Genomic DNA, 11,389 nt, shown 5'->3' on the forward strand with positions numbered 1-11,389 from the left:
CCGAGACGAGAGATCAGAGATTGGTTCTAGATCGAATTTTGGATCTTCATTTCACACTGAGACCACGATCGTAGAGATTGTAACCTGTTGCCTCGAATTAGTGAGAGGGGTGAGAGATATCTGCAGAGAATCTTTCAAGCTTGCAATGAGCGAGCTTCGTGAGTAGTACGAAACCTTCGCAGAGCAATGAGCGAGCTTCGTGAGTAGATTTTGCTACCTAGGGTTTTCTCCTCCCAGAGCTCCTTTCAGATTCAAACCCAATGAGAGCGTCGGACAGAGAGACTAAGGGGGAGATTCATTCGTGAGCTTCAACCAATGGTAGTTTTCACTTGTGAGCAAGAGAGATGCAGCGAGAGGGTTGAGAGAGAGAGATGCACATCAACGAGGGAAACCCAGCTTTTACATGTTTTGAAATTCAAATTTCAAAACTTATTCTAAACCTTACTGTTTGGGTGAACCGGTTCGAGTCATCCACACTTGTAAACCGGATGAATAACCCTCAATCAACCTTCTTAATCTTGACCGTTGGTGATGGACTGTCCACGTGTCGCATTCTGCACCTAGCAAAACATGGAAAAACAAAGATTAGAAAAACAAACGTTTTTTTTCCTATGCAAGTTTGGTTTGCAAACTTCTATTTGGGGGTTCTTTTAATTTTGTCCCAGCGTACTTGAGCCCATTTCCTATGTCCACTTGAAAATAATTCAATATTTATTAGGGAATGAAGAAACTGACGGATCTTCATTCTCTCAAATTCTTAATCTTGCAATTTCCTGTGTAATTTTTTTGGAATTATAATCGAAAACGGATCAGCTACGATCACCTGGTTGCACGAGTCAATATTTAACACCTGTCATTTTTATTTTCAAATAAACCCTTCTTTATCCTTATAATGGCAGAATGTTGGACATGTGCTGGACGCTGACTTGTACGACCAGGTGATCGTATGAGTAGCAGATCTTATCTTATTAAAATCCATTTTGACCCCTCATATGCCTTAAATTTCTACCACCTTCGATTTAGAAAATGTACAGATGTCTCGTGCAGAGAGAATTACAAAATTAAGAATTAAAGAATATCTAAATCGAAAACGAATATGGTATAAATTGAAATTTTGAAATGGGACATTTCTACACATTTTTTTTGTCTTAAATCTGACCAAACCTGCTGTCCTACTAGAAAATTAGACTGTCCTATTTTTGGTTCAGTCCCCGATCACAGACCACCCACTTAAACCAGGTTTTTTTTTTTTTTTTGCCAACCTTTTCAGCTTGGTTCAATGCTTATTGTTATTATTTTTTTTATCTTTTATATTATTTGGTAGGTTTTTAAGTTGCCCTCTGGTCTCATTCGATTTTTTTTTTTTTTCTGTCTTTCCCTCTCAATAGTTCTCCAAAACCCCTCCTTACCAAAAAAAAGTTACAGGTTTTTCGATTCCTCTTTAATTTTTAATCGTTCAATTCTTACTTAATTCTCTATGTGCATGCACATCTGAACATTTTTCAAAATTTAACAGTTGTGAAAGTTTCTTGGAATTCAAACCCATTTTAACTCATCAAATGCCCCAAATTTTCAGAACCATTAGATTATAAAAATATGAAAATATTGTATTTACAGAGAGAATTAATTGGACAAAAATTGAACCAATGACTGGCTGAGAGGGACACTTTCTTTGTAGGATTGAGGATGCTCGTAATGGTTTCCTTGGAATTTTTTTTTTTTAATTGTTACCACATGGGGTTTTACTATGGATCATTTAATTGAAATATTTAATGTCTAGAATTATTTTTCAAGTAGCAACAATTGTCACACATAAGAGGATAAAGTTTCATATTTCTCCCCGTCAAGGGTGGGAACGGAGAATCTCTGATCGCATTTCGCTAGGACTTGTCAAAAAAGACTATTATTATTATTATTAAATGATGATGGGAAAGGATTCAAAAGAACAGGGACCGTCATATTGGAATCCCTCGAGCAGAAATCGTCTGAAATTCTCATCTCGTACAATTCCATACAATTTCACCCTAAACAGCTGACACGTGTAATATTCCATATCTACGGTTCAGATTAATCAACCATAATACAATGTTAAACCGGTGAAAAAACCGTCTTGTATTAGAGATTCTCCAACTGGACGAGAAGAATGGATGACAAATACAGAAGCATCGGGTACTGTGAGTGAGAGGCAAAGGTCGGGGAAATTTCTTGGAGACGGGTCTGGAAAGGATTCTCGTATTGTCTTTGAGAAAAAGGAGCACAGACGAAGTTTTGGCTCAGGAAATTCATACCGGTCGAAATCAGAGGAGGGCACATTAGGTGCAGTTGGAAGAGAGGAAATTCGGATAAACAATGGAAGTTATAGCAGTCCCAATGGACGTCGCTATAATGCCACTAGAACCCGAAGTTTTGGCTCAGGAAATTCTTATCGATCGAAATCAGAAGAGGGCACGTTGGATGCATTTGGAAGAGAGGAGATTCGAACAAACAATGGAAGTTATAGCAGTACCAATGGTCGTCGATCTAATGCCACTAGAAGCCGAAGTTTTGGCTCAGGAAATTCATATAGGTCGAAATAAGAGGAGGGCACATTGGGTGCAGTTGGAAGAGAGGAGATTCGAATGAACAATGGAAGTTATACCAGTGCCAATGGCCGCTCTAACACCAGTAGAAAACTAAGTTTTGGCTCAGGAAATTCTTATCGGTCGAAATTAGAGGAAGGCACATTCGGTGCAGTTGGAAGAGAGGAGATTCGAATAAATAATGGAAGTTATAGCAATGCCAATCGTCGCTCTAACACCAATAGAACTCTATCAAGATCTAGAGCGACCCATACTGGAGATGTATATAATATGAGCTTGCAAGATGATGGAAGTAATGAATTGTAAAATGCCAAGAATTTGGGAGTAGTGTGATTCATCAGGTACATTAGAAGTGCATATCATAGGGTTGAAATCGTCTGCAATTCCGATCTCGTACAATTCCGTGCAATACCACCTTCAGGTGGTGACACGTGTATTGATACTAATACAATGGTCAAGATCTGGTACAACTAATAAAACATTAAATCAGTGAAGAGGTATTTAAATCAGATCTGGACCATTGCATTAGTATCAATACACGTATCACCACCTGAAGATGGTATTGTACGGAATTGTACGAGATCGGAATTGCAGACGATTTTTTTCCGCATATCCAAGTGCTTGGTTTGGTTGGATTTACGTTATGGAGAGAAAGAGTTCTTTTAGTGGGCAGTGGCTGGACTGGTAACAGCTGGATGATTCATAACAACTGAGGTGCCGGATCAGAATAAAACACCTCTTAGGTAATGTTTCAAGCTTAATTTCCCATTGTGCAGCTTGTGGTTAGACGTCTTTATATGTACTCCTTTGTGATCATTAGCTGAATATCTTTCATAGAAATGGTCCTTTAGGAGATAATGAGTGGGGGTTTTATCTGAAGAAACTAAGAAATTGGAAACTTGCTGATTTTAGGTTCAGAAGAACCTTGAAATCATGAAATTTTGATAGCTTATGGTTTAGATTAGTGGATGGTTGTAATTTCATAGTCAGTTTTAATTTATGTAAATATTATAAGAAAATTCATATTAATTTGAGATGCATACAGATTGTTATTTGTTGACAGAGCTGCACCCTATAGCTGAACTTTGTGAAATGGTTTCTGAAGAGTAATGAGATGCCTTACTTCTATTTACCTTTGCAGAATAATCACGCAAAATAGAAATTGACTGATCAAAGAACTTAGTGTCTAGGGACTTTAGTAATAATCTGAGGGACCCAGAGAGTTTGAAATGGACCAAATCCTCAAACTAGTGCAAATCAAAGACTCAGAAAGTGAACTCCATGCTTCTCCATTTTATCGGAAATAGATTTCATAGCCTTTGATCGATGGACCATGACTCCCTGTCAATGATTGCTCTTGACTATTGTTGGTTGCAAACTACAAAGGAGGAAAAAAAAAACTGCAGAAGTTTTACTTAGCCTTTTGCGGTAGAATTTGCGAATATTTTCCATTTGCCTCTTGGCAAATGAATGTGGATATCATTAATATCAAGAAACAACTTATGGCATGATGGTAAACGAGGACAAAGTACATCAGAAGTATACATAGAGGGTCAGGAACCAAGAATGATACCACATCATATTAGGCTTGGTGCATTAAGCATACCTTAGAATTTGAATCCACTGTTCATACGTTCACTTGGTCGAATATGTGAGCATCCAACACCTGTCATTTTTGCTTCCAAATATACCCCGTTTCTCCCTTGTAATGGCAGTAAGTGGGACAGGTGTTGGATGCTTACATGTAAGACCAGGTGATCATACGTGCAGCGGATCCAAACTCCGTATCTTGTTATATTAGTTGATGAAGAAAACTAAAGATGGATTATTTGTCTGCCATGCACATTGTAACTCTTTCTGCATCCAAATTGCATGTTGGATCATTTGCTGCATGAATATTATATATTTGCTACAAAACGAACTAAGAGGAAAATTCATCTAGATTGTTAGTAGATGCATGCCCTGAAAGAAAGGATGCAGATTGCAGAATTACATTGGTTTTTAGGTGCTGATATCTTGGAGAGCTACTACTTATAAAAATATCCCAGTGAGGATTTTTAACTGGAGTTTGTAGGTGAACCCAAACAGTGGAGATTAACTGTACTAATTGGAGTTTGGATCAGCTCCTCGTACTAGAATGTGCCTGATCTCCACATGGAATCTACCCAATGTGAAATCCTATTATAAAAAGAGAGAGAATAAGAGGATTCCATATGTGGATCAGGCACCGTCCGGAACCTGATCCGGGCTTCTACTTCATCTACTCCATCTGTTATCCCAGCTGTTGGTATCCATAACTGATCAGTATCTTATTGATGTTCTCCTCGTCGCTGCCGTAGTCGATGTACTAGTCGCTGCTGTCATCGCTGCTGCTGCTGCTGTAACTGGTGCTGCTGCTGTCGTCGCTGCTGTCGTACACCTGCCCTCCATGATATGACCTTTTTGGTACATTCTGATACTTCTGTTTCTCCTCCGCTTTGATCAGCTGTCCCTGGAGCCCCATACAATTTGTCTTCGACTTGTAATATGACTGCTTTGGTACACTAGTTTTGATACTGGTACTGGGAATGGCACGATTGGCACTATTAGATTTGGCCTTGGCTTCTTTATTTTTTGGGGCCTTGGGAATGGCACGATTGGCACTATTAGATGTGGCCTTGGCTTCTATTTTTTTGGGGGCCTTGGGATCTACTCCAATGAGATGTTTGTGGGCATTTAGGGACATCTTACCTAAAGAGTTCTGGAGTTTTTTCTCATTCCTATCATGGCTGTCCTCCCGGACGACCAACTGTCCCTGCTGCTGCCTTATAGGGTATGTCTTCGACTTGTCAAATGACTGTTTTGGTTCATTAATTCGTATACCAGTACTGGGACAGGCACTCTTGGCACTGGAAGCTATGGCCTTGGCATCTAATCCAATGGGATATTGTTGGGGGGCTTTCAGTGACTTCTCACTGGGGGAGTTCTTGACTTCTCTTTCTTTTTTTGGCAAAACATTCAAGAGCATCAAGACATCTTTCACAACTATTTCAACCAATTTCTTTTCATTCCTGCAATAGCAACCCACAATAGGTAAGAAAACGAACATATCAGATAAAATTAATATAACTTCCAAAATTTGCGAATTGCGTAAGTGAAGTAGACAATATAACAAAATATCTCTCCTATGCATAAGAATAAGAGTCATTAGCTACACCAATTTCCGCCCCACTCCAAAAAAAAAAATAAATAAATAAAATAAGAGACTTTTGATTTGGGGAAAAAATATGGACCTAATTTAAAAACGAAACCCTAAATCACAATTTGGCCGAAATGACCCATTAATGTAGCCGAAAACCATCTTTTGATTATCCCAATGTCTTCAACGTAGCAGTTTTGTTTAGATCAATTTCTTATGCATATGTTGATCAAATCATCTTCATTATTCATTTAGTTGATCCTTAGCTAGCTTCAAAATTAATTTAAAACAAACACACACACACACACACACACATATATATATATATATACTAGTTATAACGCACGTGCAAATGCACGTGTGGCTTTGTTTGGTGTGTGTGTGTGTATGTAAATGTGTGTGTGTGTGTAATCTTAGTATTGCTTGTAGTCATCTATCTAAACATATGTTCTCACTGATTTGTGAGTAATCTTAGTATTAATGCATTAAATAAGGAAGAGAAGGCCGAACACGATGTGATTGAGGTAATGAAGGATTTGAAGACCCTGTGAAAGGATAATATGCCCCTAGATGGTGTCATGATGGAACTGAATTCATGTAGTTAACTTTTTATAGTTGATAAACTTTCGATTGAATCTGGTGATGAGTAGTTACGATTGTTTGCTTGCAAAAAAAAAGTATGCAATGAGAAAAAATAATAATAATAATAATAATAATAATGAAGCGCATTCACTATGATTACTTGATTAGTAAAATGATCAGATGTGATTCTTCATTCTCATAAAATCTTGAAATAATTGATAGAAAACTCATTCTGGCATTCAAGTATAGGCATTGGCTCACTGCGATATCTAGATGTTGAAAGAACTTCTTAAATGGTTTCATTCTTTGACATTCAAGTATATAGGCATTTTCTCTCTGTTGATGGTTCACAGGGATCTCTGGATGTTGAAAGAGCTTCTTGAATGGTTTCTACTTAAAGGTGTTCTAGTAAGGTCTTTAGAAACTTAACCTAGAGTGCTAAACTAAAAAAGAAAGGGATGTATAGGATTACATGGTGACAAGTTAGTGTAGGAGGGGAAGTTCTCTAGTGTTTTATGAGGTGTAGCTGAGTAGTGTGCCATTTTTCTACTTCATGACAAATTATTTTCTTAGAATTGGAAAGGTTTCTTTGGCTTGTAGGACTAACTGATTTGGTTGTTTGGGAATTGAAAGGTATGGTGAATGCTTGTATATGGGCATGCTAACAAATGTAATTTGGTTTTCAAGGATTGGATGATCTTTACCACGGAGAGAAAAAGAGAACATGAGATAAACTTAGAATCCACCTAGAATGTGAAAAAATCCATTATCACTCCATGGACCTAGCCCATGATGCTCAACCCACTCTAAAAACAATTTATTTAAGATAAAAATAAATAAATTTCTCTCTCTCTCTCTCTCTCTCTCTCTCTCTCTCAGTAGAATGGTTGTTTCAGAGAAAAGGAGAGCATGAGCCATGACCTTTGATTCTTGGAAGACTGTTACTGTTTTCCTTTGTGAACTTGTGTTTCTATATGGACTTAGTAATTCTAATTATTGAGTGGGGAATTGTTTTGAAAGCATCCAAAGGTGTATTTTATCTCTATGTGGTTAGACTTTGTCTATGTTGAGTCGTTAGTGTAGAAAGCATGCGCATAGAAGATTTGAAGATTATTAGTGTTTTACTGCATGAATTGTGAAGCTATACCATGGTTTTAAAATTGGGGATTGGATTGGCCATGTCAAATCTAGGATTTAGAGGTGACTAACCTGTTCGATTCTACCTGATTCTAGTTAAGCTTCTGAGGATCTTGGGTTGGATTGTCTGACTCTATCGTGATCGGGGCCTGATTTTGTGCTTTGAAAATTGAAACCTTGCATTATATTGACTTCTTGAGTTTATTAATTATGTGTGGGGGGGAACCATTTTAAAGCATCAAAAGAGTTTCCTTGCCAACTTGAACAGCATTTATCAAAGTTTGAGTTATGATTGGAGAAATGGACTGGTTTTGTATTTAGTATCACGAAGTAGACACTAAATAAAGTGAAACCACATCAAAGCTTCAATGCCACAAATATTAGAATTCATATTTTTTTTTAAAATCTAACATTCCCGCAAATTTCTTATGACGCAAAAGCGTATAAAAAGAAATTGCATCTGCACCTAATGAACATAATAACCCACATAATAATCATACTGTCGAATACTTTAACTGCTATTAAAACTCTATTGTTACTCTCTATTTGATCTGAGGTTTTATTTACATTTTCCTTCAACTTTTCATTTTGGAATTGCAGCCTCCGCTTATCAGGTGAGGAATAATATCAAACACTCCCTTAATAGAGAATGTACTAATGAAGGTATTTTTATATATGGTTTAATGTACATGTCATCTTTTATCATTTATCATTTGTTCCCTAGCTCTCTGTCACGGCCTTAGACCTTTCTAAGCAACCGCGCCGGCACTTAGCACTCCCACTAGCACTAAGTCAGCCTAACCACCCTCCTTAAGGGATTTGGGAAGAGAAGAAGTGAACACAAGAGTGAGTTTGGAAAGAATGAACTTGTATTGCACTAGAGAACTCTTGAGTACAAGGCTTGAGAACTCACTTGCTCGGTTGAACACTCTTGGTTGGTACTTGGTGAGTGCCTTTGCCAAATGAGGCAACACCTATTTATAAGCACCCCAAGTTACAATGGATGGTTAAGATATTTATAAATGTCCTCCATCCAATGGTTACGGAGGAAACTAGAAGCTTCCCACCTCCTTAGTGGAGAACTCTAGAAATCTCTCCCAAAATATCTCCTTTAAATATCTTCTATAAATATCTATGATAAAATATCTAGAGTTACTACACCTTTGTAGAAAACTCTAGAACTTGGACCTTACTTAGCCCATTGGCCTAAGTCCATGGGCTTGGTGGGCTAGGCCCGTGGGCCTATGTTGGGTAGGTTGTGACACTCTCCCCCACCTAAATTTGTGACGCCCTCATCACAACCTCCTTGTGGTACTTTCACGAGCCATCTTATCATTGCTAGTTGTCTCCCATCTCGTTTGTTCTCTGGTCACCCCTTCCACTTGACTAAATACTCCATATAAGGAGGTACTTTGTGTCTCTGGATGATTGGATCAGCAACCAAATTAGCCTCCCTCTTGAAAGGAGCAATGCCTATTGGGGCTTTTGTTGTAGTCACATAACTTGAGCCTCCTACAACGTCGTTTGGTTGTCTCCGTCCTCTTGTTTGCATCTTCCTCTTCTTGGCATGGAGCAAGCCATCTTGCTCCCAAATTCTCCTTGTCTTGCCCTCCCGTGTAAGAGCAAGTAAGCACCTAGCCCCTGGATGGTGTTGGAGAACTCCTTTTGTCCCAAGGTTCATCTTGACCCCTCGAGCATCAGTTATGGGACGGTCCTGGGAGTTGACGACCTTGAGCCACATAGTTGTCACATGCTTAACACCCTCTTTAGCCCTGATGTTCATCTTGACCACTCGAGCAACATCATGTATAGGGCATTCTTTGGAGTTGATAGCCTTAGAACACCCTTCCACCTTGGACACCCTTGGTACAAGTTCCTTTGACTCCTCCGTCAAGGTGAGGTTGTGTGTGGCTCCCGTATCTACTTTCACCTGTGTGGGCTTCCTATTGATGTACACTTTTGCACACATCAGTCCTTTTTAAGATTTAAGGGCCTCGACCCCTGTCTTGCCCCTGGTGGCACTGTGCTGCATTGGTGACCCCATGCAAGGTGGTTCTTCCTCTTGGCCCTCTTCCTCTAATAGGGCACTGAGAGCTTTCCTCTTGGGGCAATCCCAAAACCAATGTAGCTCATCACATAAGAAGCACTTGTCTCTAGGCTTGAACCGATCTCTCTTATCACGCTTGTGCCTTAGTGCTTCTCCTTTAGACATGTCAGTGGAGGTAGTGGCTTCCCTCGCCGCTATCCTCCTCGTAGCCCGACCTTCCCATACTTCTTCTCCAATACGAGCTTTCACCTTATCCAACGCCTTGCACACTTGAGCCTTCAAGGTGGCAATCATCTCCTCTTGGTTACTTACTATGGTGTTGAGAGCACCTTGTAGGGACCCCTTGAGCTCCCCCATCTGGCCATCAAGCTCCTCCCTAAGCTCCATATGGCCTTTGAGCTCCTCCCCACTTTGCTCTGCAACATCGAGGCACCCCTTTGCCTCGGCCAATACTTGCTTCCCTAGAGCTAATCGAGGCTCTATAGCAACGCCAACATCGACAGACTTGCCTTCACTCTTTCTTTGCTTACTTGTGTGGGTGTTGGTCTCTATTCCACAGTTTTAGCTCACTTGTCTCTTATCCCACAAGCTTGGCTCCCTCGCAACCAAGACTCTGATACCACAACTGTCAAGACCTTAGACCTTTCTAAGCAACCGCACCGGCACTTAGCACTCCCACTAGCACTAAGTCAGCCTAACCACCCTCCTTAAGGGATTTGGGAAGAGAAGAAGTGAACACAAGAGTGAGTTTGGAAAGAATGAACTTGTATTGCACTAGAGAGCTCTTGAGTACAAGGCTTGAGAACTCACTTGCTCGGTTGAACACTCTTGGTTGGTCCTTGGTGAGTGTCTTTGCCAAATGAGGCAACACCTATTTATAAGCACCCCAAGTTACAATGGATGGTTAAGATATTTACAAATGTCCTCCATCCAATGGTTACGGAGGAAACTAGAAGCTTCCCACCTCCTTAGTGGAGAACTCTAGAAATCTCTCCCAAAATATCTCCTTTAAATATCTTCTATAAATATCTATGATAAAATATCTAAAGTTACTACACCTTTGTAGAAAACTCTATAACTTGGACCTTACTTAGCCCATTGGCCTAAGTCCATGGGCTTGGTGGGCTAGGCCCGTGGGCCTATGTTGGGTAGGTCGTGACATCTCGCTCTTAGATTAGGCCTTTGGTAATGCTCTCTAAGCTGGCCTTAGTCATGTTTTGTGTCATTCTAACTGCCTGGTTCTTACTTAGATTCCTAAAGAAACTTAGCTTGACATGGGTCACATGATTCAACATAAGGAACATTAACAGTAACACAAACTTTTAAAATGTAATACATTCAATAAAAAAAAAAAAGGAAATTGAACGTAAAAGATGAGTGGGGAGGTACCATAGGGAACTTTAACAGTAACACAAACTTTGGAATGTAATACATTCAACAATAAAAGGAAAAAAAAAAAGAATTGAACATTAAAGATAGGTGGGGAAACAATACCTGTTCTGCAAATTATCATAGAAAAACAATGTAGGAGAGAGAGAGAGAGAGAGAGAGAGAGAGAGAGAGAGAGAGAGAGAGAGAGAGAGAGAGAGAGAGAAGTCCAATAATGAAACAAACAAGTTAAAAGAGCATCAAAATCCCCAATCTTCTTTTTCAAACCTCTTTTCATGAGGTTGCAGTAAAATTCCCAATCTTCTTTCTGATATTAGTAACCAGTACTATCTAACCTACCCACGGTGGAATCCTATTTCTCTTGGATGACTTCTTAGTGCTTTTGATAGTTTTGAGCTTCTTAGGAGAGAGAGAGAGAGAGAGAGAGAGAGAGAGAGAGAGAGAGAGAGAGAGAGAGAGAGAGAGAGAGAGAGAGAG

At 39.4% G+C, this 11,389-nt stretch overlaps 2 protein-coding genes across 2 annotated transcripts in view; one reads left to right on the forward strand and one right to left on the reverse strand.

The window, feature by feature from the left end:
• The first annotated feature begins 2,147 nt into the window (after positions 1-2,147).
• On the forward strand, positions 2,148-2,576 carry LOC122086704 (stress protein DDR48-like). The gene has a single exon (XM_042655693.1). The coding sequence runs from the start codon at positions 2,148-2,150 to the stop codon at positions 2,574-2,576; it is 429 nt and encodes a 142-aa protein (XP_042511627.1).
• Positions 2,577-4,926: 2,350 nt separating this feature from the next.
• Positions 4,927-11,389, reverse strand: part of LOC122086706 — an 8,431-nt gene continuing 1,968 nt past the window's right edge. Inside the window, exon 2 of the mRNA XM_042655694.1 lies at positions 4,927-5,629. Coding sequence (XP_042511628.1) covers positions 4,927-5,629 — 703 coding nt within the window. The remainder of the gene's footprint in view (positions 5,630-11,389) is intronic.

The sequence above is a fragment of the Macadamia integrifolia genome, chromosome 8 (assembly GCF_013358625.1).
Source record: "Macadamia integrifolia cultivar HAES 741 chromosome 8, SCU_Mint_v3, whole genome shotgun sequence".
NCBI lineage: Eukaryota > Viridiplantae > Streptophyta > Magnoliopsida > Proteales > Proteaceae > Macadamia > Macadamia integrifolia.

Coding starts and splice junctions, on each gene's coding strand:
- LOC122086704 (XM_042655693.1), top strand. CDS start 2,148: ATGACAAATACAGAAGCATCGGGTACTGTGAGTGAGAGGCAAAGGTCG.